Source organism: Periplaneta americana, chromosome 8 (genome assembly GCF_040183065.1).
Source record: "Periplaneta americana isolate PAMFEO1 chromosome 8, P.americana_PAMFEO1_priV1, whole genome shotgun sequence".
NCBI classification, from domain to species: Eukaryota; Metazoa; Arthropoda; class Insecta; order Blattodea; family Blattidae; genus Periplaneta; species Periplaneta americana.
The window spans coordinates 115,743,751-115,763,376 of NC_091124.1; the positions used below are offsets into that span (position 1 = coordinate 115,743,751).

Consider the following 19,626-nt stretch of genomic DNA (forward strand, 5'->3'; position numbering starts at 1 on the left):
TAACCGACTGAGCCACGCCGGTGGCTTTGTAGATAGTGAGCAGACTGTTTTATCCAACTGAATTCTTGAATTCTTTCAAACTACGAGGATTGCTACCACATATTTTACTTAATATTGAATAACCAGAAGTATTATTGCGAAATATTGACCCACCAAAATTATGCACCAACAAGAATTGGTGTGAAGAATTCATGCGAAACATAATAGAAGTGTCTATATTAACTGGAAAAATGAAAGGAGAAGATGTTTTTTATCTCACGTATTCAATTCAATTCAATTCAATTTATTAAGCCATTAAACATATAGTGATAGGCTTCGTCACAAAAAAAAAACATACATTTGAAAATACACATATAATTGAGAACAGTAATTAGAATGAAAACACAAAACATTTGGAAACTCTAAAATAATTAATTAAAACACTTCACTCTTATGTAATAATTGTAACTAATCTAAATAACTTTATTTATTAAAAAACAATTTCGTATGAATTTATGTTAAGAAACTTATCTAAAGAGTAGAAAGGATTAATTAAAAGCCAATTATAAAATCTAGCTTTGAAACTGTTGGTTGGTAACTTATAATATTGACTGGGAAGCTTATTATATAATTTCATCCCCATGACAGAAAAACTTGTACTACTTTTATGTAATCTACAGTATGGAATAGTAATTATTTGTTCACTATTTCTAATTTCATGATCATGTATATTGGCTATTAATGAGTAATTGTCTATATTTTGTCGAGTGTAAAGGACTAGGTCGTATATATATAAATTTATGACAGTTAATATCTGTGATTGTTTGAAAAGAGGTCGACAATGTTCAAGATAGTTTGATTGACATAGAATTCTAATGGCTTTCTTTTGCAAAATCAAGACACTCCCAATTTTGCTACCATTTCCCCAGAAAATTAAGGCATACCTAATTATCAACTGAAAGAACGAAAAGAAGGCACATCTTAAATAATTTTGAGAAACAAGTCACTAATTTCTTTAATAAATATATAACTCTTGATAATTTTGTGCATATATATTCGATATGTTTTTCCCATGTTAAACTGGAGTCTATAAAAAGTTCTAGAAATTTGGTATAGTTTTGTATGTTGTCCTTTTTTATAAAAAATATTACATGATTTAGGGTAAAAGTTATGTTGATAGTCTTTTCTTGATTAAGCAAAAAACCATTAGATTCAAACCATAAAATATCTGTCATTGGTTAGAGCATGTAATTCATTCAGAGTAGAGCTAGAACATAAGAATGTAGTGTCATCAGCATGCATAATTGTTATAGCTTTAATGAATTTAGGAAGGTCATTTATTGCTACCAAGAATAGCAGTGGACCAATTATTGAGCCTTGTGGAACACCATAATGTATACTGGAGAGACTTGAACAATTTTCACCTATTGAGACTAATTGCCTTCTGCCATGAAGATAGGTTCTAAAATATTTAGTGTATTCCCTCGAATACCATAAAATTCTAATTTTTATAAAATTAAGTTGTGATCAACGCAATTGAACGCTATGATACCCATTTGATTTTAAGCTGCAATTTCAGTGTGACTAGCATTTGTAATGGCCATATTAAAATGAAGCTCAAGGACAGTCGCTCAAAGTTGCAGACATTGACTTAAAAACTGCGTGTTTTTCACATCCTCTACTATATTTTATACAAAGGAGCAGAAAAAAAAGATTTTACACATATCAAAAAGCAATTCAATGATATTTCTGCCATGTTGCTAATGTAGTATGTGAATGTACGTAAGGCAACTGAAAATAACAATGTATTAATTCTAAAATATACGTCTCTTAAAATATTTTTTGTTCACGTCCGAAAATATGTTACTTCGAAATTCTATCTGTATAATCACGTTGCAAATCTAGTATGTTATGCGTTGTGGAAATAACAGTCTCTTAATTTCTAAAATACCGTTAAGCCTATATGTCTCCCAGAATATTAGTCTTTATGTTAAAAAATGACTTATTACAAGTTTATATTTTATCTGTATTCTGTGTATAAAATAATAATTAATATATGTTCTGAATTTATGAGATAATTATAGTTTTCCAAGTCATATTTAAAAAAAAACTCGGTATGATATAAATGGGTTTACAGCAGTCAAGGGGTAAAAAATCTTCCAATATAAATTAAATTATATATGTACATATTGATTCGATGCTGAAACTGATCAGAAAGAGGAAACGGAATCATATTTTCGTTGGGTTTTACTTTGTCCATAGTTTGATTTTTCTATTATTTTATTTGTATTTCTGGCGGTGTGAAAGAGAAGGCCTAATGGCCTTAACTACACCAGAATAAATGAATAAATAAAAACAAATAAATATATAAATTAAAAAAACCGTTGAACGTCAGGCACATGATGACATATTTTCTTTTCAGTGCCTGATTTACAACTGTTTTAAATTGAGTTAACGCTGGCGGGCATTTCACTAAGGAGTTCATCAATTCATGTAAATGACGTTAAGTAAAGATTCATCTTAGCTTAGTAAAGACAATTCGTTTTGGTTGTCTATAGTTAGGTTTCCGAGATTTCGGAAAATGTAATAACCAGTTTAATTAAAAATATAAGCAGAAAGGAAAACCCATGCAACACCGGGTGCTTTCAGCTAGTATGTTATATGTTTAACTTTTTTAATCCCTTTATGGGCAAAAGGAAATGGTCACCCTACTCCATTATCTCCTGGCTTTGTTGCCTCATAAGTGGTGTCTTGTTGGTATCACTTGTAAGGTTCAGACCTGTCTTTGGACAGTTGACTAAACAACAATCCCTTTATGTTTATTAAATAATTCTTGATGAATAATTCAATCATTAATATTTTTATTATGTTTTACATAACCCTTTTTATACACATTTTATTTTACTGGTAATTTATTTTATTTGATATTCCATTGCTATTCAGTAACTCCAGTTGTGAAAAATACGAAATAGACTAGGAGTTTTAGCAAGATTCTGTAAATTATTATTGAAGGCATGACGATTGTATTAAACTAGAATGTTTTAAATATTTTGTCTGCATTCCCATCCTTCATTCATTATAGAGTAGAATATACATAGTGATAACGCCAGTCATATATTATAGATGACAATTATTTATCGTTATGGTCTGTATAATTGTTTCGATTATGCAATATTCTTCCATGAGTATTAAAAAATGGTATATCTCTTCCCACTCAACTACAAGAAATCGTTGACAACAGAGGTCACTGGTGTATATTGGACACCCAAAAATAGCCCTATTCAAATGTTTTCTAGAAACATATAATTCTGAGTAACACAGGTTCATATTGCAAACATGTAGTAATAATAATAATAATAAAAATAATAATAATAGTAATAATAATAATGACAAAAAATCGGTCATAGCTAGGGATCATACATGGAACATTTTCTTGGCAACCTAACATGCTATCCATTCAGCTATCAAAGCAATATGTAGTGCATAATTTTGAGGGAAAAATTGTTCCGGGGCTGGGCATCGAATCCGGGACCTTTGGTTTAACGTACCAACGCTCTACCAACTGAGCTACCCGGGAACTCTACCAGACACCGATCCAATTTTTCCGGGGCCGGGCATCGAACCCGGGACCTTTGGTTTAACGTACTAATGCTCTACCAACTGAGCTACCCTGGAACTCTACCAGACACTGATCCAATTTCCCGGGTAGCTCAGTTTCCCTCAAAATTATTCAAATCAACTTTATAGGGTGTTATACCTGAAAGCTTGATTTGCATAATACACGTCACTGTTCGTTAACAGAAAGCCACAATTTAAGTCACACAGAGTTAGTGTGCACTCAACTTTGGTTGCTTGACAGCTGTCAGCCCACTTTGAGGTCTGTGGATATAGAGGGAAAAATTGGATCGGTATCTGGTAGAGTTCCTGGGTAGCTCAGTTGGTAGAGCGTTGGTACATTAAACCAAAGGTCCCGGGTTAAATGCCCGGCCCCGGAACAATTTTTCCCTCAAAATTATTCAAATCATTTTTACAGGGAGTTATACCTGAAAGCTTGATTTGCGCAATATTTAATGCATTCACACAACATTAAAGTTGTTTGGCATACCAGTATATTAATATTATCTCGTATCAATTTTTCAGTCAGCAAGCATTTGCACATATAAATTAATTTCTCAACATTCTAAATCTTGATTAGGATACACGTTCTTGTATATCACCTCATCACAATTAGTTTGATTGCATTATTGTGCTTTATATGCATGTTCAGTTTATGTCGACAGTTTGGCGATAATTTAAAAAAAAAGTAAGCATCTAAAAATAATAATAATAATAATAATAATAATAAAAACAATTTTTCAGTCTATGAAATCTCAACAGTATGCTTTCATTATATTGACACTGCATAGTTTATGTATTATTTTATTACATTTAACCAAAATTATCCCAAGGCAAATAACAGATAGTCGAAGGTCATCACATGGCAATAGGAGAGGAGTGTAACAAGGTCAGGAACCCATATGATGATGAACGAGAAAGTATAAACATGATGACTCAACATGGAGAGGGAAGCAGAAATAATAACTTTCAAATGTGGAGTAAAAGGATTGTAAGTCTTAGTGTAGTGACAGTTGCAGTGGCCAGCTAGTATTATGGTCATGACGTGATATAATGTTATAAATTGTATGTTATATATAAAATACGTTGATATTCTTTAATTCTATATAAAATTAAGGACATTGCACTCGATTAAAACAATTCTTTTCTAATGCTTTTTTTTTTTTCCTTAAAAAAGGAGCAAAATAATTTCAACTGCAGTCAACTGAAATCCTGTCAGCTTCCATGCGTACCATTATACTGATTGCTTTACATGGGTCCTTCCCATCCTTTACCACAGGCTCAATTGACTGCAGTGGCCAGGATGCAAACCTGCGATCTTAGGCACGATATGCTGGCCGGACATACCTTGTGCACCTTAAACCGCTTGGCTAACGAACCCAACATGTATTTATCCCGTTATGCAGATATACGAATTCTGGTCCCTGGTTAAGAGTTAGGCATTTGCTTGCAATAGTGACATAAGTCTTCTGGTTTCTGAGGGTTAAGAACGCACTTGAATGCGAGGAAGAACGGCACAAGGAGCACTGGAACGAGGAAGGAGACGGGAAGAGGGGAAGAGTATCCAGGAGTCGGGAAGTGAAAAGGGGGAAGGAAGTGTGAGTAATAAGGGTGGGATTAAAAGTTGTAGCCAAATCTATGAGAGTAAAAGCAAGAGAGAGAGAATAGTATACAGTGTAGGGAAGTGTGAGAAGAAGTGAATATAAAGAAAGTCTGTAAATTGACAGAAACAAGTAACTTAGGGAAAGGGAAGTCAGTGAAAAGGTAGGAGAGGTAAGTGTTTCTTCGGGTTCACATGTTGAAAAGAGGGTTAGATAAGAAGAAAAAAAAAAGGTGAACAGGTATCAGAGAGGAAAAATTTAGAAGACTCAAATCCAGCGTCTGTTTGGGATATTGAAAAATTTAGAAGCATGATGGAAAAAAATTCCAGGAATTAAGTCAAAAGTTAAGTGAGCCATTGGGGATAATGAAAAGTGCTGAAAAAAGGGTGGGGGAGACGAGTTATGATAGTGAGAAGGATGACAAGCAAGAAAGGAAGTGCAAGCTATGAAGAGTGTGGTGAGTGGTCAATGGAAGGGTTTAGAGATCAGAGCTGATAACAACCTGTTTTATTAGGGAGAATAATGACTAGTGAATAGTATTATTAAGGTAATGAGTGACTAATATTAGTAAACTAGTAAGAAAAGAGTAGTAGGAACTGTGAAGATGAAGAAAAGAGTAGAAGGAACTGTCTAGTGGTACTGGTATTAAATTAATATCAAGGCATCAGAGTAACGAAGATGTGAATAGTAGGAATTAGTTGAGGGTGGAAAGAAACTGTTACAATAAATAGTGAAGTGAATAACGAATCAGTTACAGAAGTGAACTGGTAAAAGAAGTAAGATATATTAGAACTAGTGAAAAAATAATTAATAGCAAAGGAAAGGTAGGATAGTATTGAACAGACGATAGACTGACTGAGGAGGTAGCCGTGGGAATAGAGTAATTTTTGATAATGTGTACTGCAAAGAGTGTAATTGTAATGATTGTTAATGGTGGCACTGTGTAAGTGAAATGTAAGGTCCACCATTACAAGTAAGAAATGTTATGACTCTATATATATATATATATATATATATATGTCAAAGCAAATTATATACCATTATAATGTAAAGAGAGATTTACGACGACTTATAAAAGCATTGGACACTAAATAGGCTTTCTAGTCTACATGACAATTATTGCAACAAATTATTCCTATCTCCTTTCTTCATGGGCATATTTGCTATTATCAGATCCATGTGCATTGGAGGCATTTGGCTTAGCTAACTCTTTAATTATTTAAGCTGACTCATGAATTATTCATGTAAATAGATTTATTTCATTTATTTATTTATTTGTATTGCCATCAACATTTATACCAGTTATGGTGTACCACTACATTTCTGTATATGGGTTTCACCATAACTTCCTATTACATTTACCTACAATTAGTATGCATTCTGGACAGTCTGTTTAACTAATAACTTTTCTACTTCTGCTAATAACTTAACTCCAAACAGTCAATTTCCCCTTATTGATCTTAAATATCTACTGTTTGTTAGTCCCACACTTAACTTACATTCCTTGCAACATTCTTCTTACTAACATAAATTTATATATATATATATATATACACGAGGGCTATTCATAAAGTAACTTCCGTTTTCATATAGCGTGCGTAATAAGAGAGACAGTGGCGTCACTCTTGCAGTGGAGTGTACCTTGAAGCAGTACGCATCGAACAGTGGTAGAGTCAAGGTCGTGTCTTTGTTCCTCTCTGAGCCACGTGCTGTCAAAATGTGTGCTGCAATTGCAAGTCCTGCCAGGTTGAGGTATGTTCTGTAATAAGATTTCTTGCGGCCAAAAACTGTAAATCTAGTGAAATCCATCGCCAACTTTGTGAAGTTTATGGGCCGGACGTAATGAGTGAAGGTGGTGTAAGACAATGGTGCCGTATGTTCAAAAATGGGCGAACCAGTGTCCATGATGAAGAGAGAAGTGTTCGACTGAGTATCGTGAATGCAGATCCGATTTGTTTGGTTGACGAAAGGGTTAGAGCAAACCTAGTGAGGATTTTCCACAGATTAGTTGTACTTTTCTGTACAAAGTGATTACCGAAGATTTGGGCTACCGGAAACTTTCTGCCAGATGGGTGCCTAAACTCCTTTCTGAGGAACAAAAGGCTCAGCGGATGGAAGCAGCACCATCCTTTCTTGAGTGTTACGAAAGAGAAGATGAAGCTTTTCTCGATCAGATTGTGACAGGAGATGAGATTTGGGTGCGGTATGTGACTGCAGAAACAAAGCTTCAATCAATGCAGTGGGGCCATACTGACTCCCCGAAAAAACCTGCAAAGTGTCGTCAAACACTTTCCGCGAGGAAACTCGTGGCAACTGTCTTCTGGGACAGAAAAGGAATTTTGCTAGTGGAATTCTTGGAGAGGAATGCCACAATTAACACTGAGCATTACTATAACACACTAAAAAAACTTGAAAAGGGCCATTCAAAACGAACGTCGTGGCATGTTGAGCCCTGGGGTGATTTTCCTGCATGACAACGCCTGGCCGCATACAGCACGTCTTACTGCGCCCAAACTGCAAGAGTTCAACTGGGAAGTATTGGATCACTCTCCCTATAGCCCAGATTTGGCACCTAGCGATTACCATCTCTTCATGCACATGAAGACGTGGCTTGGCTCAAAGCACTTTGTCGATGACGAAGAGTTGAAAACAAGCATCGTAAGTTGGCTTCAGTTGCAGGCAGCCGAATTCTACAATTGCGTAATTTCAAAGCTCATCAAACGCTACAAGTGTCTCAATGTGACTGGAAACTATGTGGAAAAATAAACTAGAGTGTATACTTTCAAACGTATTGTAACCCAATTCTGTAAAGTCATTCACAGGTTTGTAAAAAATAAACGGAAGTTACTTTATGAATAGCCCTTGTTATTACGGTCTTTCTACATCCCATCTTACTCGTTCTACTTTATGGTATATCCTGTTGATCATTATTACTCTTTCAAAATATCGTTCTTAAATTTTAACTATCTATCCTATTTGAAATCACTATACTAACATTTCCTACTTAACACTTCACACAGTATTACTCATTGGGATCCTCTTCTTCCTAATATACATCATTATAATAACCTTGTTAAATCTTGACATGAGTATAACTTCACTTTAGTTTTATCACCCATTCCGTAACCTCAAGCAACACTCATAATAAACTATCTAAAAATTGTAACTACCATCACTAATATCATCTTTCAGAACTTCCCTACATCATTTTCTGAGATTTACTTCTTTACCGTAAACTTCTACTGCATTTATCTTAATTAACTAGCCACTGTTTTAAATTTCTCAACATCCTTTTCAATTCTATAACTTCCAAACTGATCTCTATATTCAAGTTCTCCTAAACACACTTTCATCACACTAAATACGATTTACAACATTAAATCAGCAAACTGCTATATTGCAATTCCTTTCTGATATTTTATTTATTTCATACCGGTACCACTCATGCACAAACTACTAAGATTGTAACTTTTTTGGCCCTTAATTCTACCTGTCAGTGATAAAATACTGCCCTATGGTGACGAAAGCATAATCTCTTCATCCCTCAATCCTTGTTGCATCTTAACATCTCTGAAAGCTAACGCACCTTCCCTTGATATCCTGTAAAGCTCTCTGAGTTCTGCTTCTTGCTGACTCATGTTGTCGTATGTTGCTGCGTTGTCCTGCTCGGTCGACTACTCCACTTGGTTGAGCAGATTCGTCCATACATCATTCTGCTGACTCGATCGTTCCTCACCTTCACGAACCAACTCATCTATAATCTCTTCCGGATGTTCGGTATTCAATCTAATAGAGTACGAAATATGTACAGAATTATTTTTCTCTCTTGTCAGGTAATTTGTACTCTCGAAAATCTGGGATTTCTGTGAATTGAAGTTCCTCTGACAGTATTCTAAATCTTACAGGTTTCCATTTATCTTTATTTTATTCTTCACTAAGATCGCAAATTGACCTCTCCATCTCACCTCTTTCATAACTGATAATAATCAGGGCAAGGCATAGAGCTCTAAATGCTAAGATTGACATGTACACTGTCAGTGTTTTGATCCATCGCAGGACACGTACAGGTTCCACGAGTAGATAGCATGTACTTTGTACACAGAGGTCACCCTTACTTAGTAACCAAACTCTGAAGCGTACAGTTGTGTGAAGGAAATAGCAACGTACAAGTTATTTATTTTACTTGCACGCTAAATACATTACAATTACACCATTTCTATATTATACAAACATTATTAAAGGTATGTGCAATAAATTTATTATTCAGTATAACATTATTTCTTACTACTTTTGTAATTTAGTTTTTTTGTATTACACAGGTTTGGAATTTCCCGATTAGCACAGTCTTATTACGAGACGTTGTACATTACAATGCCGAAACATAAACCAAATACATATAATAAACTGAAAGCATGTGAAAGTATGGTAACAATGTGTTTGCTATTGCGAATAATAAACTGTTCTGCAAACTTTGCAATATCGAAATTTTAAGCTGTAAGAATTTCAATGTTGATCGTCATATTCACTCGGATAAACATAGAAAAGGACTTGAAAAAACAAAAGTTCATAATTTACAGCAAGAGCACAGTGGTTCATATAATACAGTACATGACTTTAACACAGATTTATGCAATGCATTTATTTCCTCCAACATTCCACCTTCAAATTAAAAAAATAACACACTCTGTACATTCTTACAGAAATACACAGGTCGACAGATTCCAGATGAATCAACATTGCGAAAAGTGTACGTAAAACAAATTTACGACAAAGACATAGAAGAAATCAGAAATGAACTGGAAAATGAGAGAGTATGGATATCTATAGACAAAACAACATATGCAGTCAATCGTTACATAGCCAGTGTTATTGTTGGTTCACTGAAAGCGGAAACTCCTGGTAGGCCATATCTTGTGACATGTGGGCCTTTAAATAAAGTGAATTTTTCTACAGTATGTGAATTATTTGGAAGTGCATTGAAACTGCTTTGGCCATCTGGTATCAAACACGAAAATGTGCTTCTGTTCATTACAGATGCTGGGACGTACATGGTAAAAGCTGCAAAATCATTGAAAAAGAAGTATAGAAAAATGATCCATGTAACTTGTCTGGCACACGCTTGCCATAGGGTTGCAGAAGAAGTAAGGTCACATTTTCCTATTGTTGACAAGTTAATTGCAAATATGAAAAAAGTATTTGTAAAATCTCCTGGCCGAGTCTCTACATTCAAGAAAGAATCCTGATGTTCCTCTTCCTCCATGTCCAGTACTTACTCGGTGGGGAACATGGCTGTAGTCTTGTAATTATTACCATTTGAATCTCGACAGTGTGAAGAAAGTGGTTCAGTTGTTTGATCCCAAGGACGTGAGTGCAATTGGAATTTGTCAGGAATTACTAAAAGAAACTCTACTGTTGAAAACGACTTAAAAGATGTCACAGCATATTTCGGACTTTTGCCTGATTCCATTTTTGCATTAGAAAAATCCATCGCGGAACTAACTGATCAAATAAACATAATGAGATCTGCAGTAAACAAAATCAATGGCATGGAAAATAGCATTGCAAAATTAGTTTCTGAAAAAATGAACAGAATATTAGATAATAATTCTGGGTACAAGATTCTAAGTCAAATTTCAGATATACTGCATCATTCCCATGATATAGTAGGAGATTTATGTCCGAGTAATATTGCTTGTTTCAGTAGATGTGGAACGGAGTTTTTCTATATATAAATATTTTCTCCCTTCTAACAGGACATCTTTCTCATGGGAAAATTTGAAAATGTTATTTGTTGTGTAGGCCTACTATAATAATTCGCAGAGGGATTAATATATTCCTTGTATTTCAGTCCAGAACATAGTTTCTTGATTTGTATAACTTATGTGAAGTAAAAAAAAGTGTTGTTCTGATCATTTTCCGTGAGTATGTGCCAGTTTCAATGGGCAGACTGTACTAATGCTTGTGCTGTACCTGTATCCATTGCCACGCGCTCTATCTATACCAAGTCGCAATATATTTATTACAGCTCTCCATGCCTTGCCCTGGTAATAATATCTTTCTCTTACTCCTTGTTTCCACATTGTAGTCCTGCTCAAATTTTAAGTTTGTATCTCTCAGCATACTCAAATGATTCAAGGTAAATATTTTTGTCAATTAAGTTTTTCTTCCTCAGCTGGAATTCAAAGTGTTTTATCTTGTTATGCAGTTGGCCATTCTCTTGTTGAAGTTTCTTTATGCTCCCGATATTGTTCACAATTTCTTTCATCAGTCTGGATATTGTACTGCTCAAGTCATTGAAGTTCTGTTTATTTTCCTCCATCATTGCCTTGAATACCTCCTTCATCTCTTCACGGATTGATAATAAAAGTGAAGTATCTTTTCCATTTGTCAGTCCCGGATTTAACTCAACACCTCCAATTATCACAGTATTGTCACTACTATTCCTATTGCTCGAAGTAGTTGATCATAGCCCCAGGGGCTCTGACTTTCAAACACTTCACCCATTTTTATCCTGAACCTTCCTAGTCTTGCTCGATACACACATAACTCAACCCCCATCTTGCTTTCACAATTCACTTGCGTCGTATTCGAAATTAACTTAGTGTCCATTGTGGATCTTGATTAGTAATACACACTATTTTTCACTATATTATCTTCCACTTCAGGTCCACTGTGGATCTTGATTAGTAATACTATTTTCCACTATATTATGTTCCACTTCAGGTGAATGTACTCATACTCGGAGCTACTTACATTGCTGTGTCAGCATCTGGGCTTTGCGGAGCTCAGTTAAACATGACTGTCTTCGCTCGCTGTTGATTGATGACTGGCATGAATTATTCAGCTAAGTCATTCCAGAATACCTGTTTCCTAACAGAGAGGAGAAGTACATGAGTGTCATGGGAAAATGTATTGCTAAGGAGGCAGAATACTCTGGGTTAGTGTAATTGTAGATATTGCTAGAGGAGGAATTCCACGCCACTCCACTCCACTTTTGCAGAAATGTTGGGACCCATGCATGTCTTCCTTTAAGAGCCTTGCTTCTGGCTTTGTGTAGCTCTTTTCTGTTATTGACAACTCCATGTGGATGTAGTAAGGGATGATATCAACTCAGACAAGTAGTTAGCAGATTTTTATGAGTTTCTCTTTTTATTGGCAATGACTCATCAGAGTAGAAAAAGGGAGGTATGAATAATGGTTTAGACAGGTAAGGAGAAGTGAGATGAAATAGGGACAATTATGGGTTAAATTGGAAATCAGGTGGTGTAAGGCAGAAGGGTTGAAAAGCTTGATTGGTTAGGAAATTAATTGAGAGATGAAATGCAGATTGAAAGTTAGCCTTCTCTATTGAGGTTCAGCATGTATTACGTGCAATTGACTATCATGAAAGCAACCTTCAGCTATTTGGGCTTTGCAGTTATCACCACAAAATTAGGAAAATGTCAGTCTCTATTATCGAGTCTGAATGAAACCAGCTTCTTTACTGTTTTGTCCTTTGTTCACCATAAATTCTGCTTATACTGGCCGAGATTTGAATCGAGGGTCTGTGTGAAAACAGTTGCTCCAACCGTTTATTTACTATGAAGTTTGTGGATTTTTTCAGTCATTGAGTTACTTTGTGAGTTTTGAGCATTTTATCTGTTCTGAAAAGGTAAATCCCTCACATGTTTCGAAATTCCTTATAATTTTTTTCATTATGGCATAAACGTTCTGAAATATATCTGTATTACAGCCATATGTTTGAGAATGATCCTCTGCTCAGTTGCAGCTTTTATGTTCAATTGTAAGATCAGCTTGGCAAAATGTAACCACCTGAATGAGCTATCTTTTGTAGCTAAATGTCTATTGCGAATATGTAACCAATACAGAGTTTACAGTAGAGGAATTTCTCTCCACAACATTGTTCACGTCACTAAAAAGTTCATCACTAATTCCAAGAGTATTAGAGGGTATGAAGTTTTTCTTTGTTTTGTAATGTAAATCCTTTTATGTGGTTGTGTTGAGTTCCATCACAAATGTTATACTTTCATAATTTATTGTGTATTTTGTTCTGCTTATACTAACATGAATTTTCCGATTTTAAACTTCAGAGGGCGATGGACGGGACATGTGCTGCATTATAGCAAGCCTTGTACAAATTTTATTAGACCCATATTGGCGCTCGTTATGTGGCTTCCAAACACTCATCCAGAAGGAATGGGTGGCTCTTGGTCATCCATTTTGTACTCGTTTGGCCCATGTCTACAGTAATGACACTGAACAGGTAAATATGATTGAATGCAAGGATATACTTTTTAAATAATTCGTTTTTACTATCTCATTATGTAATGAGAAAATATTGCATGATAAATGAAAGTATAGTGAGAAATTATATGATTTACTTTGTGATAAGTTATGTGATTTACTAATATATTAATTCATAGTTTGTTAACTTCTCTTTCTTATTTGTTAGTTTTTACACTCTTGTGATCTGAAGTATGTATAAAGAGAAAGTATTATGATGCTGCAAAAATATTGATATTGGGATTATCACGGAAATATATGTTCTCAACATCCCTGTTACTGAAAAGTGGTTTTGAGCATGCCATCTGTCTGCTTCTATAGAGCAAATGCTTCTAAACTATTGGTCGAATTTTGTTCATATTCAATATCTAGAAATGAGAGCAAATTTATCCGGAAATGATGCACATACTGAAAAGTGAAATTATTATTAATGAAAAATTCAGTGCTAAAAGAAATTAATATATATTTAGAATTAGATCAACTTTTGTTGAGAATTTTTTCGAAGTGTTGATCCCCAATCAGGAAGAAGAAGAAGAAGAAGTGGAGAGTGTCTTATTGTGTGAGCATTTCCATCAACATAAACACCTATAACAACTATAAACCAATTTATTATTAAAATGGCTCACTGAAGCAAAGTGAAATTTAAATATTTATGTATGATTTTTAAAAATCCTATTTTTTGTAAAAAAAGAAGTATTAGAAATGAATAAAATATAAGCACACCACTTGCTGAATGGCTAGAGTAGTGGCTTTCCACGCTGGTAACCTGCGTTCGAACCCAGTGGATCCAATTGGAATTAGTGGTGGACAGAAAGATGGTGTTTAGTGGTAGGTTTTTAAAGGTCAGTCCCATCTCCCCTATCAGCATTCCATTACTGCTCCATTCATCATCATCACCGTCATTATGCAGTGCTTTCTAGTTTGCCTCCTGTGGTGTACCGAGGACAATGCAAAAAGAACTACAATTTGAGTGTGTCACATATAGATGGAGCACTTGGGTAAAATACGCAAAGTCAAGTACCTGCCATTGGAAAAGAAATTATTAAAATATATGAGATCTGTTTGAGAAGCAATAGTAAAACTGTTTTGACTAGAGTAGAATACATGAAACGCAATTAATGGCACAACATGCGACTAACGGAAGCTATTCCTAGTGCAGGATATCATTTGCATGATGGTGCAGAAAGAAAGAGGACAGCATGGAACAACAGAATTGTTTCATTTCTGTAAAGATGCTCAAAAGCATGTATATGAAGTTGGAGCAACACTGTTGGATAAAATTGAAGTGGCATGTGATCTCAAGGCAGAAGATTTCGGCAAAGATTTAGGGAAATACATGGTAAGGACACACTGCCTTGTCACATTGCACAGTGGTTGAATACCTTTAATTGAGGTCGTGAAAATGCAGAGGATGATCGGCTGGATGCCCCAGCATCTCAGAGGAAAAGGTACAGCTTGTACTGCCATTACTAGGCACTGAACAACACGCCATTTGGCACATGAAGTTGGAATAAGTGCATCACATACTGCATAATGTTCTCAGCATGCAAAAAATTGCAGCAAAGTGGATCCTACATCATCTTACTGAAATGCAAAAGCAGTATAGGTACATTGTAGCAAATATCCACTTGAAGTAATATCAAAATTATATGATGCATTTTCTAAGTCATTTATTACCATAGATGAAATGTGGGCCGAAATTAAGTCCCAATGAAATTAGTGCCGACATCAAGGATCCCCATTAGCAGAAGCTCACTCGAGCAAAAATTGCCTATGACATGGATGGTGTAATTCATCATCCAGTCCTTAAGCGACAAACTGTGAATGTCGAGCACTTTCTGCAGAATCATCTATATTCAATATTAAGAAGAACGCAGCCACAATTAATTATAGAGGTACAAATAATCTACCATTTCTCATTCATGATAATGCACACTGTCAGGTAGCTCAATCAGTGAAAACTTTTGGCAGGATGGAATTGGGAAACTCAGAACATTTGCCTTACTTCCTGGACATGAGTTCTTATGACTATGACTTGTTTTTTTAAAATGAAAAAATCACTACAAGAACAAGGTTTCTTGATCTACTGTAGCTGCAGTACTCCACTTCATATAGTGGTCCATCACATCTGTAAATGCAAACGGTTCTGCTGATATACAAATCTAGCTTTCAGGTAATGCTCCCTGTGAAGCAGACTTGAATAATTTCAAGGGAAAAATTGTTCCGGGCTGAGTATCGATACCAGGACCTTTAGCTGAATGCACCAATGCTCTTACCCTATGTAAGTTAACAGACAATCACAATTTCAAGTCACACAGAGTTTGTGTGCACTTGATGTGGGTTTCTGGTGTCTTGGCAGCCCACTTGAGTTATGTGGACATAAAGGGAAAAATTTCAGAGGGTGAAGTTCCTGGGTATTTAAGTTGGTAAGAGCGTTGGTGCATTCAGCCTAAGGTCCCAGAATCGATACACGGCCTCAGAACAGTTTTTCCCTTAAATTATCGGATCTGCTGATAGATATAAAGCTATTAATATAATAACTAGTGACTATATTGAGGAACAACAATACTGATTTCATATCAAAATAAAGCTACATGTTTACAATACAAATGTTGCCATTACTTTTCACTGAGCCCTCGTAAAAAAATCTGTTTTATGTAAATTAGTGCAAAATTAACAGCACGTATTTACATACATACTTAAAGTATACGAGGTTTGATTGGAAAGTTTTAAGACTGGAGCTGCCACTGCCTATTGGTTTAGGGTTACTCTTGTTGGGGGTAGAAAGAAAAAGCTTGTTTTGTCCTTGAATGATTCCATTAAGGTCTTTTTTTCTATCTTTGTTCAGTGGAGGGTGATCCTTGCTGTGAAAGGACGTGTTAAGTGCTTTTATCATATTTTACTTGTGCAAAAATGATTGACAAATCAGAGCAATGTTAAAAACAACTTTTGGGGATAAATGTATTAGCAGATCCAACTTTTTTGTTTGGTAAAGCAGGTTTAGAAATGGCCGAGAATTACTCGAAGATGACCCTCGATCCAGATGCCCCTTCGCTTCAAAAACAAACACATTGTTAGAGTTTGTGAATTAGTGCACTCTGACCATCGACAAACAATTAGAGAGATGACTGATGAGCTAAATTTGATATTTTATGCAGCAGTTTAGGTGAAGTTATCAGAAGAATTGTAGATGCTTCATGTGTCTTCCAAATTCATTCCAAAATTATTAACAAACGGAAGCAAGAACGGTTAGAAGTGTCCCAGGAACTAATGGGATCGAAAATGAACCAGATATGTTAAATATAGAGTAATTATAGGTTTGACCCAGAAACTAAAGTGCAGTCCTCACAGTGGAAGGGTCTGGTATCACTGCGACCAAAGAAAGCTAGACAAAGTCACTTAAATGAGAAGATGATGTCGATTGTTTTCTTCGATATTTCTTGTATTGTTCATCATGAATATTCCCCAATGAAACAGGTAATCAACCAAAATTTATACAAAAGTATTTTAGAGCTATTGCGAGAAAAAGTGAGGAAGAAAAAACCAGTGCTATGGAAAGACGAGAACTGGATCCTCCACCATGACAATACACTGGCTCCAACTACCTGCGTTTCTTCAACCCCTGTACTCTCCTAATTTGGCCCCAGCAGATTTCTAACTCTTTCCTAAACTAAAACTGCCTCTCAAATGTAAGCACTTTTGATACCATAGAATAAATTCAAACATATTCAAAGAAAATTATTAACACCCTAAAGAAGAACTTCCAGGAATGCTTTCAGAGGTGGAAACATGCAGTCATAAGAGGACTATTTGATGGGATTGCATCACAATAGCCTGTAACCACTATCATTTTTAAATTACAAGCCCAGTCTTAAAACTTTTCGTACAATATAAATTAAGTCAAATGTCTTATTTTTTATATATTAACAGACTGAATATTCTACTCACCATCCTGTACAATAGTGAAGACGAAATGGATAAAGAAAATCTGCTATCATATCCTGTCATCACTTCAGAAAATTGTATAATTTCAAAATACTAGAAAGTTCGTCTACTAATGGCTTCATCACTGAAGTAGTGCATTAAAAACCAACCAGCCAACCAAATTATAAAGGATGCCTTTCTGTATGCAGTCCAGAAAACAAAAGTACATTTTATTTCCACTCAAGAACATAAACCACGGACAGTAATATCATTCATAACATAACAGAACTGAATTGTTACAAAGTATGTAAAAGATTTGAAAAATTATGTGTCATCTTTGTACTCCTCGATTTTATATATTTTCATGTGAAGGAGAGAAAGTATAGTAATAATGCAAAACTCGATTTCAATATTTTTACGAAAGTACGTGTTTTCTTCATTCCTTATTCTGAAAGGGTTTTTTTAATGTCAGTTATTCATCTATATAATTGTCTGTATACAGCCTTGGATTTTATTTCTAGGCAATATCCAGAAGCCAATTCATTGAATAATAACTTTTATTCTAAAAGCAACATAATATTATTTGAAGTCTCGTGCTAAAATTGTACAGAATGAATTATCTGTTCAGATTGACTCTCAGTGATTTTCTTAAGTTTTTATGACATGATAAATAGTGTCAAAACCTCATAAACCATATGTTTCTACAAATTCTTAATACCGAATAATAATTATTGTTATACAAATAATTACGTTGCAACCACACAGTTAATCAACATGAAGTTTCTCATTCAGTAAGTGGAGGAGGGATGCATTATCTGTTGTTGTTGTTTTTGTTGTGAGTTATAACCGTGGGGTAGGTGTTAGAGTGGGTACAGAACTCTAGCATTAGAGATGTTGCTGCTTGTGAAATGGAAGAAGAAGAAGTGTGGGATCGTGAATAATTTCATCTTTATTTAATTTAAAACAGTTATCATTTTAATTGCATAATATATTTAATGAGAAGTACCATCAAGTGGGGTGAGTTCGGACGGTTTTGAGACACTTTTTTATATAGTTTATAAATAAAAAATGCAATAAATCAATCTTCTTAATGTATCCAGCTGTTTGCTGACAACATAAAGTCCACTATAGTCCACTGTAGTCTATTCAGTTGTTGTTTTTCACGAGAAATAAGGGGTATTTTGATTGGTGTTCATTATAGATGCCTGTTGCTAGTAGCCAGAGTTGGAGTGTAGTCAATATATACTGCAGGGCTGTTTCTTCTGTAACTGGTACTGATGATTTTAATTTACTTCTTTTGTGGTTTATGGATGGACAGTATATAAGAATGTGTTCCAGATCATCATGATTATTACACCACAGACAAGTAGGATTATCAGAAATGTGAAATCGGTGTAGGTACAATTGAGTGACAATGTGACCTGTTCTGGCTCTTGTTAAAAATGTTTGAACATGTCTGGGCAAGTTTTTGTACATTTCCAGGTCATTTGGTTTCTTTTGTACAGACTAAAATTTTTCCTTTGTCAGAGAGATGTCAAGAATCGTACTAAAGTAGTTATTTGGAACACCAAAAATGCAATAAATATAGAAATTACATAAATTGTGGAGTGTACATCTAAGGAACATATTCCGTAATTAGTTATTAATAGTTACTGATTACTGCAATGTGTATAAATTAATATAAATACAAGTAGTTTCTTATTGATGTCTGAAGTCGTCTCACAGTGAGACGAGTTAGGACACAATTTCTTTTTTTGTTTAATGCTGGGATAATAAGGATATTATTGGACTATAAAACATAAGTATTGTAAAATAAAATTACATATAATTTGCATGAAAACATTTCCTTTATTCCTTTATAAACACAAAATTTATATGAAGATGAAACGTTTCCTAATATTAAAAATTTTGTCTCCAATAAGCTTAACATAATCAGCTGTGAATAGATCACATTATAAATTCTTAACAAAAAAAATTCGTTAAACAATAAAAACAGATGAAAGTGATGTTGATAATTAATTAAGAAAACTCTTTACACCATGTTAAAACTGGAACAAACTATTCTCAATTGTTATTCTCAAATACACACACACACACTTTAGATGACTTTTTTAAAAGAAATTTCTCTTTGTCATGTGTTGGAGTTTATAGCACTTTTGCAATTCGGGTTTTTGTTACGGTATTCTCATCAGGTTCTTGTGGGAAAACAAACACTGACTTACTG

At 34.7% G+C, this 19,626-nt stretch overlaps 1 protein-coding gene and 1 non-coding gene across 9 annotated transcripts in view; both read left to right on the plus strand.

Moving 5' to 3' along the window:
* LOC138704972 (myotubularin-related protein 10-B) overlaps positions 1-19,626 on the plus strand; it is a 240,583-nt gene that overhangs the window by 201,456 nt on the left and 19,501 nt on the right. For all 8 annotated transcript variants that reach the window (XM_069833461.1, XM_069833457.1, XM_069833460.1 and 5 more), the window contains one exon: positions 13,286-13,458. In XM_069833461.1, coding sequence (XP_069689562.1) covers positions 13,286-13,458 — 173 coding nt within the window. The remainder of the gene's footprint in view (positions 1-13,285; positions 13,459-19,626) is intronic.
* Positions 3,902-3,974, plus strand: TRNAN-AUU (transfer RNA asparagine (anticodon AUU)). Its single transcript has one exon. It is a non-coding gene; the product is annotated as a tRNA-Asn (tRNA).